Raw genomic sequence first — 11,606 nt, 5'->3', positions numbered from 1 at the left:
TGACTTAGCCAGACCATACAGGCTAGATATATATATATATATATATATATATATATAAATTATTAAGATGGCTTTTTGCAATTTACAACCTAAAGGCAACTTGCAAAAGGCATCTGATAAGGTGCACATCCTAAAGGCAACAAGTATAGTCGTCACTAAAGTGACGGAGGGTGATAGTTAGCACCAGCATTGCTAGTAATAAGAGTCAAAAACAACTTAACCACATGAGAGCACTTTTCTAATGACTAACAAGGGAGGCAAGCTCCTTTCCTACGACCATCCATGTACATGTCAGTCGTTAGAAAAGTACTCTCGCATGGCTAAAAATTGTCTTGACTCTTATTTCTAGCAATGTTGATGCTGACTAGCATACTCGGTCACTTTATTGCGAATAGTCACCTAAATTGCAAATAGCCACCTTAATAATTTATAATTCTCACTTCACCATTTTCGGAATCATTCAGTGTTTCTTCTATAAGACTGACAGGGTGAGTTAAGTTCTTTAACCTTTGGCGATGGAGTAATGGGTCACTGATGAAGATTAATCAAATCTGAAATCAGTGCTGATATGACTCCATCTCACTTGCCATAGGGACGAATCATGTCTCCCTTGTCAGTTATTAGAAAAGTGCTTGTAACGGTGGCTAAGTGTTGTTTTGACTCTTATTTCTAGCAATGCTGATGCTGACTAGTACCCTATGTCACTTTAGTGACGACTATACTATATATAGGCGCAGGAGTGGCTGTGTGGTAAGTAGCTTGCTTACCAACCACACGGTTCCAGGTTCAGTCCCACTGCGTGGCATCTTGGGCAAGTGTCTTCTGCTATAGCCTAGGGCCGACCAAAGCCTTGTGAGTGGATTTGGTAGATGGAAACTGAAAGATGCCTATCATATATATATATATACATATATATATATATGCATGTTTATGTGTCTGTGTTTGTCCTCCCACCATCGCTTGACAACCGATGCTGGTGTGTTTACGTCCCTGTAACTTAGCAGTTTAGCAAAAGAGACCAATAGAATAAGTACTAGGCTTACAAGAAATAAGTCCTGTGGTCGATTTGCTCAACTAAAGGTGGTGCTCCAGCATGGCTGCTGTTAAATGACTGAATCAAATAAAAAAATATATACATATATATATATATATATGTATGTATGTATATGTAAAGGTAAGATTTGAGGATCAAGGTGTAGGAAGTTAGTAAGCTTTGAGCAGTCCATAGAAGGTATAAAAAACAACTTTCAGGAATAATAGTTGTTTATTGACATAGAAGGTTGTAAATTTTTGCCATTTCAAAGTTTGATCATAAAAGTTTTATTATTCACGTTTAGCAACTGGGGTTGCTGTGTATGCAAATAAAAATCCAAATTTAGGTAATGGATAGATAAAATCCAGGCTACATACATTTCATAGCTAGCAGAACCTTGGAAGTAGTAATTACCCAAACGAAGAGTACTCCACAAGCTACTCATCAGGCCTAAGATACCTTAGTTAAATGAAGACTACATTGTCATCAAGGGATCCCAGGTTAACTCACAGGAGATTTGATCAAAAATGCATGGAAATATATAAGTGGAAATCTAACAAATATATTCAAAAGACTTTGGTCAGCCCAGAGCCATAGTAGAAAAAACCTGCCCAAGGTGCCATGCAGTGCGACCGAACCCAAGACCACATGGTGGGAAGTAAGCTTCTTAGTCACACAACTATATAAATATATATTTGTTCCCAACCAAGTCCATCTTACTGACCCCACGTCTTGCATCCTTCCACCTTACTTTTTATCCTCACTCCCATCACTGCCACAACTCTTATCTACTCATCACTCATAGCTGCCTCCATCTCAGCTTTCCATCAGCTGAGCAAACTGCACTTCACACAGGCCCCTTTGTCTTTTACTTAGGCCCATATATAAGAGACTGCTCTTGATCATCTTTACACCCACCAACCAATACACTGTAGCTTCTCCGTGTTATACTCATACTGTTGCACTATCAACCAACACTTCTATTCCCAGGCCAACTCAGTTACTACCCAACATGTACTAGATGTTGCAACACTAGGATGCACTCCAGTCTTTCTTTCTTTCACTGTACTCGCTACATTCATTGCTTCCCTACACCTTGCTCTCACTGTGTTCTCTCCATAGCCTCACCATCAGGGATGCATTCTCTGCATTTATACTTTCTCCTTCCCCCTACATCTATAATAATCTCCAGCCTCCTTCCTTCATTGCTTTCACTTCACTCACCCACTGTGACCACACCCTCTACCTCCTTTTCTCTCACTGACTTTGCCACAGATTTTTCATCACTCCAACAAGTCCTCTCATTTCTCCAATTCTAGCTTACCCACACAAACTCCATACTTCTCTTCCCTTCAATGACTCTCCCATGATTCCTTGCAACCCTTGTTATTTTCTCTCTTCCTTTTCCTTTTTACCTTCCATCCATACTCTTCCTCTTCAATTCCTAGTTGGAGACGGGAGAGGGAGATTGTCCTCTCAACCAATATACTGTTGGATGATGGACTCTGGTGATGATGTTAAACCATGCTTTTCGATTGAGGTGCTGGGATTTCAGGTCTTCTTCACTTTGTTTCGGATACCTTGTACAACACTGCCCGCTTTGCTCAGCCTTATGGTCTCAGGATCGACATGGACAAGATGAAAGTTCTAACAACAGATAGCTTACTGTTCATTGTGCATCTTGATGGCATTCCAACTGAGCAGGTCTGAGAGTTAAAATATCTTGGCTCACTGGTTGCAGAGAAGAACGTGGCATCAACAACAGAGATCAACTGCTGAATCAGGTTTGTGACACCTGTGTTTGCATCCTTTTGATAGTGAGTCTGAAAGAGGCCCAACATTTTCATAAGGATCAAGATCCATCCATACTCACCTGTATAATGTAGGATAACCCTGGACATACCTACACGATCCACCTCATCACTATTCTACATGAATTGTGTCATCTCCAATATCATCCAGTCAAAGCTATTAATATACTCCTCTCATCTTACTTTTCTCACCCTCACCTCTCTGACCAGAATCATTTCACCTCTCTCTTCTAGTCTCCTTCAGTTATGGGGCCTTGTTATATCCTCAGTCTTGCAACTTGCAAGTTGATCAAGCCCATGCTAAAAAATACACCCAGTACATTCTGTAAAGTGGTTGGTATTAGGAAGGGCATCTGGTTGTAGAAATCATGCCAATGTAGAGATTGGAGCATGGCACAACTGTGCCATGCTCCAATCTCTACATTCTGTCTCATTAGATCCTGTCAAACCATCCAACCCGTGATACTGCTACTGGTGATGATGAAATACACACACACATCTGTGTACTCACACGTATATGTATATGATTGCCAAATTTCAAAAACATGTCCTTGAGGAAATTACTTCCTTATCACGGTCAACTAAATTATGTAATAGTTATACAGTTGATGTTTCCACCTAAGCCATACAATTAGCTGTTGAGCAAAACAAATGAATTTTTAAAAATATTAATGAGATGTTTTGTTTTCTGTTCTTCCAAATATATTCTGCTCTGGACATTTGTTTCAGGCAATTTTAAACTTTATACAAATTTATTCCTGTTATTGCTATTGGAGTTCGAAGATATGTTGAAGAACAAAACTACTCCTCCTTCTCATCATCATTTAACATCCATTTTCCATGCTGGCATGGATTGGATGGTTCGACACTAACTGGCAAGTCAGAAGACTGCTTCAAGCTCTACTGTCTGTTTTAGAATGGTTATTAATGCTTAATATGGCTGGATGCCTTTCTTAATGCCAACCACTTTACAGAGTGTACTGGGTACTTTTTGCATGGCACCAACAGCAGTAAGGTCATCAAATAATTTACAAGATAGGACCCCCTGATTGGGGTGGGGAGTAATATTGAGGGAGGTTGCTTTTGTGCCAGATGATGAGAGTTTAGAATATGGGTAGAGGGACAAAAATAGGCATCTTGTAACAAAGGAGATACATCTCTACTTCAATAGAAAAGAGAGAAGAGAGAGGGGCGAAAAGATGATTAAGTGAAGAGGGGCCATGGATTGGATAGGATAAATGGGTAGGCAAGTTCATGAGATTGTGAAAGGAAAGTGGAGGGTAAAGAGGGGGTAATGTAGTGAGTGGACAGAAGTAGAGGGACAAGTTGTTAGGAAGATATGTTGTGGAGAAGAGATTCAACAGGAGAGATTGGTCCACATGACCCCTTGGGATCCATATATGATTTTTGGGAGTCCACACAAGCAAAACAATAAATTGGAAATCCACAATAGTATTTTAAAGGCTCATAGAAAATTTTGCTTTAGATATATTTATTGCAAGAAACAGCTTGATTTCTTTCTCTAATGCTTTAACATGTTTCCAACGACTGAAACAGGTTCTTTTGGAGAGTTAGTTCTATGCAAGTGAAAATGTGAAAAATAGAACGGAATTTTGAAAGCAGTATCTATAAAACTAGTCTTTAAACATCGAATTGCTATGGGGTCCACCAGAATAAAATAGCAATCAAAGGGATCCATAGATTTAAAAAATGGTTAAGAACCACTGGAATAACAGGAAGGGAAATACAGTAGATTGTAAACATAGGTGGGGAAGGGAGATGTGTTAAGAAGATGGAATGTGAGGGGGCCAGGGTTATCAAGGATAGATTATGTGCAGGGTGGTGGTGGGGCGGAGCCTGGGCAGCTCTTCAGCTAGCCAACTCCTATCAAACCATCCAACCCATGCCTGCATGGAAAACAGACGTTAAATGATGATGAAGCCATTTTTCATTGATACCTTTCCTTCTCCAGATCAGTGTATTTTTCTTCTTTAAATATGTAGGTACTGATTTTGGAAATTCCAGATTTTTGGAAGCAAAATAAGAGATCTAGTATTGTGTATATTCAGCAAGGATATGTTAGAGCAATTAACTTTTGATACATTTTCAGAACTACTCTCATAATCAAGAAAATCTTGTCCACATGAAGATCTCGGCATTAATTGATCATTTAAAAGAAAGAATCATTTTATCATTGATAGCATTCCTTCTCTAGAGCAGTGTATTTTTCTTCTTCAAATATGTCATTAATGATTTTGGAAAAGTATATCATGTTATTTTCCTTTTCGTTTTTTTTTTTGTGTATTCATACATTTGACACTACCATGCATCTCTTCATATACTATCCAGAATACCACTCAAATGTATGTCATATATGCCATAAACTATGGTTTAAAATGTTCTACAAAGTACAATCAACAGTTACTCTTTCCTCAGTAATCAAGTTTCATTTAAAAGACCGAGTACCCATCATCGTTATACAGTACTTGAAATAAAAATGAATTATACTTTTATATTTTCTTTTTTATTTCCTAACTAATTTTACAATTTCTTTAATGAATCGAATTGCATATGATTGCAAGAAAATTTCGAATGAAGAGGGAAAAACCATATAAACATATCATTTATACTAACGTGCTAACCTAGCCTCTTTCTGATCAGTCGGCTAACAGGAAGTCTGCCGCGAGCGCCATCTTCGTTGGTCTGCTTAATTCTTTGATTTGAGAATTCTCCTCTGAACAAAATGAGGTTTGTGGCATGAAATTATTTACTCTGAACTCTTTATATATATATTACGTCTTTAACATTAAAAACATTCATGAAATATCTATAAATATTTCTCTCCCTCATACATGGATGATTTCTCAATTTCATTTCCATATATTTCTGTTGAAATAGAATCTGTATCCCGTTGTTTTTATTATAATTTATATAAATTTCCTGAATTTTGTAAATTGTGTTTTTGAACGTTTTCCTTTATATCTTGTATTATCTGAAAGATCTACGAAATGATATTTCGGAGTTTTTTCATTTTACCATTTTGACTAGAAACAAAAACCTAAATGTGATTTCATTTTCTACCTCAAAGACGCCATTTTGCCTTTGTAATTATTATTTGTTAAATTTACCGGCACCACAGTAATTGGTCTCTTATAAGATGATGCTTTCTCTTGTGTCGTCACCCTTTTATTCCATTCTTTTTAGTTCTCCTACAAGTTCATATATTTTAGAATTTTCCTTCTGGGATGTTTGTGAACATTTCAGTTGAAATACATTGCAATTATCAGGACTTCCATACGACGGGATAACTGCACGCTGCTGTCTCGTGGAGTGAGAGAGATGGAATGAAATTACCCCCATGCGTACTGAATTAGTATTTCGGGGTCGTAGAAGACTCGGTATTTGGTGCGAGTTTCATTTACGCTGATACTTGAGATATTTCATAATTAGTTGTGTGCGTGTATATATATATATATATCTGCGTGTGATCATAAATATCAAATTACATTTTTGCATGTATATATCACGTCTCAATGTGTTATGTTTGATTGCGTATGGTAGCTTGGATAACACATGAATGAACACTGATATTAGAAAGTAGTTAATATAAGAAATCAAAAATTGTGCAATTATATTATTCAAGGTAAACTCAACATATTTGTGGGTTTGTTAAACACTTGTTATATTTTAAAGGCATTCGTAATGCAGTAAATTTTCCTGATTGAATATTCATTGGACCTATTTTATTGCTGCCTTTTTTTTTCCTGTTAGGTTCCATATATAATCGCACTTATTTCCTTCTCATTTCTGAAATTGAATCCCTATTGAAAAATCATTCTTATCTCTCGATTTTACTCTGTCCCACCGGGTGTTATTAATGAAAATAAGTTTTATTAAATCGTCAGGGAGACTCACTTGGATTGTGAAGGATTACATTGTTGAGAGTAATTAGTTTGTTTGGCGGTTGCGGAAGAATATATATATACACATCGTATTTGTGCTACTGTGATCATCTACTTTCGCTTAAGGGATTTTGGGGGTGCGCCCGGCTTTCTGTATCAGTTGTATTACTTTTGCAACCTTTTGGTTATAAAGGCTTGTAACTCGACCCCCCGACTTTCCTATGCAATGTTGGTTTTTCTTTTGGAAAACAGAACTACAATTTATTCATCTGAAAATGTAGAATTTTATTATGGAGCAAAATTATAGAAATTATTCTGAGAATGTTCATTATTGTATTCATTCTTCACTAAAATCAGTCTGACAAAAAAATAAACTTTTATGTGGTCAGTTGCTTTGTTAGAAATGACAGCGAAATCGCCCTCAAACCAAACGCCCTTTATATTTTTTAAAAAAAAGAGGGAACGTAAGATAATGTTGATTTGTATACAATATGTCTGAAAAATTCAACACTTGGATTTTGATTTTAGTCAAGAATGCTTTGTTAATGTAGGCAGTGTCTTCTTTCTGCTCAAAGCCCTGATCAAGAAGCGAGTCTCTTCGTGCTGCAGCATGAAAAATTTTTAACTATTCAATTCTGGAATAATTAAATAGTTCAATGTGTGTGTATATATATATATATATATATATATATATATATATATATATATATATATATACACACACAAACACACATATAAATAGACAAATTATTCATTACCTTTCGAAAGAAGAGCACAGAAAATGAGTTTACTCACAAGTGTAATTGTGGATTTAATTTAATCCAAGTAGTTGTTTGCATGTTTGGCACCGGCCTGAATTTTTTTTTCCTATAAGAATTACGTATGCTGTTCAATTCTCTTAACTATCAGATGAATTCTTTTTTCCGAATTGGCCTCATAATTATCTGCAACTTCGATTAAGTTAAATAATTTCTTTTGAAATAAAAGAAGTCTTTTCATTTTATTTTCTGTGTTTGAGGCCCCCAAACATTATTCTGCATCCCTGCCATATGGTACCGAATTCAGCTCCACTACGTGGGAGCTTGGGCAAATGTTTTCTATAAGTGCCTCCGGCCGACCAAAGTCTTGTGAGTGGATTAGGTTGACAAATTGAAAGCCCATCGTGTGTATTGTGTGTTTGTTCCCCAGCACCATCTTGACAACTGGTGTTGGTGTTGTTACGGCCCTGTAACTCGGCTGTTTGGCGAAACAGACCAATAGAATAAGTACCAGGTTTTAAAACAATATGAGTACTGGATCGATTCGTCTGATGACAAAGAAGTAACGAAATAAGTTCAATTTTTTCCACTGACTGGCAGTGCGGTGTGGAGGCTAACTCCAAAACCTCCCAAGAGAAATTCTGAAATGGCCTTTTCTTCCAATCTGATGAAGTAGAAATAACAGATCTAAAATAAGAGAAATTATTTCATTTTTTTTCTGTTGCTAGAGGTTAGATAAGAGAAAATTAGGTAAAATATGACAATTATTACCAGAGAACATGGTTGTATATTACAAACAAAATTCAATATAAAAATAAGTTAATAAATAGCAATGATAGTATTTTTGTTACAGAAATAACTCCACCAGATTATTTTAGGACATATGGAAGATACTTTGTTTTGTTATTGCCAGCATGGCTGCAATCAAATAACTAAGACATGTAAAACAATACAAAAAAATCTATAATAAAACAACAGTACTATCCTTGCTAAATGTATATCTTTTACTTGTTTCAGTCATTAGACTTGTCATGCTTGGGCACTGCCTTGAAGAATTTTAGTCAAATGAATCAACCTCAGTACTTTTTTGAAAACCTGGTACTTATCCTATCAATCTCTTTTCCTGAACTGCTAAGTTATGGGGACATAAACACATCAACACCTGTTGTCAGGAGGTGTTGTGAGGCAGACAAACACACACATAGATATATACCTATGATGGGCTTCTTTCAGTTTCTGTCTACCATATCCACTCACAAGGCTTTGGTTGGCTTGAGGCTGCAGTAAAAGTCTCTCACCTAAGGTATCACTCAGTGGGACTGACCCCAGAACCATGTAGTTGTGAAGCAAACTGCTTACTACACAGCCATGCTTGCACCTATGTACTTTATACTTTAAAAAAACATTAAATATACATATTTGAAGTATTATTGTTTATTTCTTTAGAAAATGTAATGACATTCATGTTTGGTATTGTGTTCTGCTTCACTGGTGTCTGTTTGTGTTGTATTTTAAATTTAAGGCCATCATATGATTCTTGTGCATTTTTATTTCCTTCATTGTCCTGATAGCTTTGTCTTCAACGTCTCCAACTCTCACTGTTTTGTTTGTTCCTAATGACAGCAAAACAAAATGTTGGCTGTGATCGACAGCATAATGTGGAACCCATCTCCTCATCTAATATTGTTTGCTACCCATTGATATGACCAAGCCATATTAGTAGTTGCAATATGTTGATGAATTATTTTGTTGGCATTGTACTGGTGGCCCCTTCTCCAGAACAAGTCTTTACAATCTTCCAGCTACTTATTTTTTCTTTTTGATGCTCATAACACTTAACACATTATATATACACATATATATGATGGGCTTCTTTCAGTATCTGTCTACCAAATACACTCACAAGGCTTTGGTCAACCCAGGTCTGTAACAGAAGACACTTGCCCAAGGCTAGACTGAACCTGGAACCATGTAGTTGGGATGCAAACTTCTTATCGTACAGCCATGCTTCCAACCACTCTGGTCATAAAATGACAAAAAGACCAAGAAAAGAAGAAAGTCTCCAAATTTGAGATCAGGATTTTTAATCTTGCCTAAATATATCACAAGACCATATTATTGAAATGCAAGTGATCTTCTCATAGTCTGCTGTGATACTTTTACTCCTGAGCTCATGAAACTTCCTCATAAACACACATTATATATATTCATGCATGTGTGTGTTTGAAAGGAATTATGTACTCAAGAAATTCATCTGTAATTACATTCTGTCTTCTACATGTGTCCACACCTCCATGAAGGCACTTCTTCAAGAAAGAAATGACCTGACCCATGGCACTGTTAGAAATCCTTGCAGTATGGAAAACAGACATAAAAAGATGATCATCATTGTTGTAGCAACGTTCTTCATGTTGGCATGAGATAGACAAGGCTTCTCGAGGTAGCATTCTATGGCCTGATGCCCATCCTGATTCTAACCTATATTTGTTTCTACATCTCCCTTTGAACAAATATATTCATGCATGTTGACTGCTTGCAAATTTCTTGCACCTGAGATTATTTTGTGTCTCTAAAAGCCACCATTTGACCTTGCATTAAATATTGCTGTCATCTTTGAGTGTCTTGTTTGATTGAATATCACTGTCAAGTTGTTAAGATAGTGATTACTTTTCTTTCTACTGCTGCATCATGGAAATGTATCTTTGTTGTGTCTTTCCCATAAGTATTTTCATGATCATTAATCACACCTAATGAAAATAAATTCTATAATTAATCCAAGAAAATGAAATGTCTGTACACTAAGAAATATCAAGCTATTCTATCTATCAGTTTTATCATATTGACATTGATGAGATAGTTACATAATACAAAAAAACCATGTATTTGAAATCCTGTAACATTTTATTTGTGAAGTTCATTAATACATCTATTACTAGCTTATAGGATCTTCAATTAACCATTGCATTGTTTTTGAACTCTGTTTCTTTCTTAAACTGCCTGTTTTCAGTTTTGCTCTTAAGTCAAGATTGTACAAACAGCATCATAGTTCAAACCTCATGTAATTTGCTTTATGCAGACAGGAAATGAACCTTTGTTGTCAGCAGTAATAATTAACAATAATTTTATGTCCCTCTTGTTCCAATTAGATTAATATGTATAAGAAATTATTACCCTGAGTCATTGTAGATTCTTAATCTATAAGCTGTTTGTGTTATTTACTCCAATGCACTAAAGCTAGTATAAAAATTACCAAGTTCTGTTTTGCCATTAACTAACATTATTGTGACTTTGTAATACTTTTAATGCTATTCTAGTTTAAATGATCCTTAAGCTTTGAGTAAATTCCTGAGCAAATTTGTAAAACATTTTTTCTTTTTCCCTTATTGTTTTCCAATTTAGAATATTTGTTCACTGAATAGTTTTTTACATTTGCAATTATTTCAGAAGTTTTTTCCGCCCCAACTTCAGAAATATTCGTGGTCGTGGTGGGCCACCAATGATAAGAGGTGCTGGAATGATGCGGCCCATGGCACCACCATTCAAACCTGGGCCAATGTGAGTTAAGACCTTCCTTTCACAGTTATTTACTTAAAAATGACACCTTTTTTTAATTAGATAGCTGACTACCTTGTCAACTTTTAACTTGTAAATTATATAGATTTTTGTTTTTATTGGCTGTTAGAATCTAATTGATTAAAATTTGAACAGATTTTCTTGAATTTTACAAATCTATTTCTTATTGTAGGTTCCGAGCATTTGTACCACATGTTCCATTTGATTTGGCTCAGGTGTGTATTAAACCTATTTTCATATGACCAATGTTAAGGCTGTTTGTTATGTTTTTGTGTCTTACAATATTTTTCTATCTGTGGATCTTAAACTCTGCTTTCTGTAATTATTACTATCTTACTGGAACAAATGATTAAACAGTTAATATATTCCATCCATTATTCAAATTGTCATACTATTATCTATTTCAGTGTGAGAGTGCCTTCCCACGAGCTAAACCTGCTACAGACGACAAGTTATTTACTGAAGTTAGTATTTTTTTTTTTTTTTACCTCAGATTTATTTATATATTGTAACCATATTTTAACATTTA

At 35.7% G+C, this 11,606-nt stretch overlaps 1 protein-coding gene across 2 annotated transcripts in view; it reads left to right on the top strand.

The window, feature by feature from the left end:
• The first annotated feature begins 5,439 nt into the window (after positions 1 to 5,439).
• LOC106876443 (interleukin enhancer-binding factor 2 homolog) overlaps positions 5,440 to 11,606 on the top strand; it is a 14,214-nt gene continuing 8,047 nt past the window's right edge. For both annotated transcript variants that reach the window (XM_014924992.2, XM_014924991.2), the window contains exons 1-4: positions 5,440 to 5,592; positions 10,949 to 11,059; positions 11,250 to 11,292; positions 11,485 to 11,541. In XM_014924992.2, the coding sequence (XP_014780478.1) occupies positions 5,588 to 5,592; positions 10,949 to 11,059; positions 11,250 to 11,292; positions 11,485 to 11,541 (216 nt within the window). In that variant the 5' untranslated portion in view covers positions 5,440 to 5,587. The remainder of the gene's footprint in view (positions 5,593 to 10,948; positions 11,060 to 11,249; positions 11,293 to 11,484; positions 11,542 to 11,606) is intronic.

Source organism: Octopus bimaculoides, chromosome 18, assembly GCF_001194135.2.
Source record: "Octopus bimaculoides isolate UCB-OBI-ISO-001 chromosome 18, ASM119413v2, whole genome shotgun sequence".
Classification (NCBI taxonomy): domain Eukaryota; kingdom Metazoa; phylum Mollusca; class Cephalopoda; order Octopoda; family Octopodidae; genus Octopus; species Octopus bimaculoides.
This window is presented reverse-complemented; position numbering and strand designations above follow the sequence as displayed.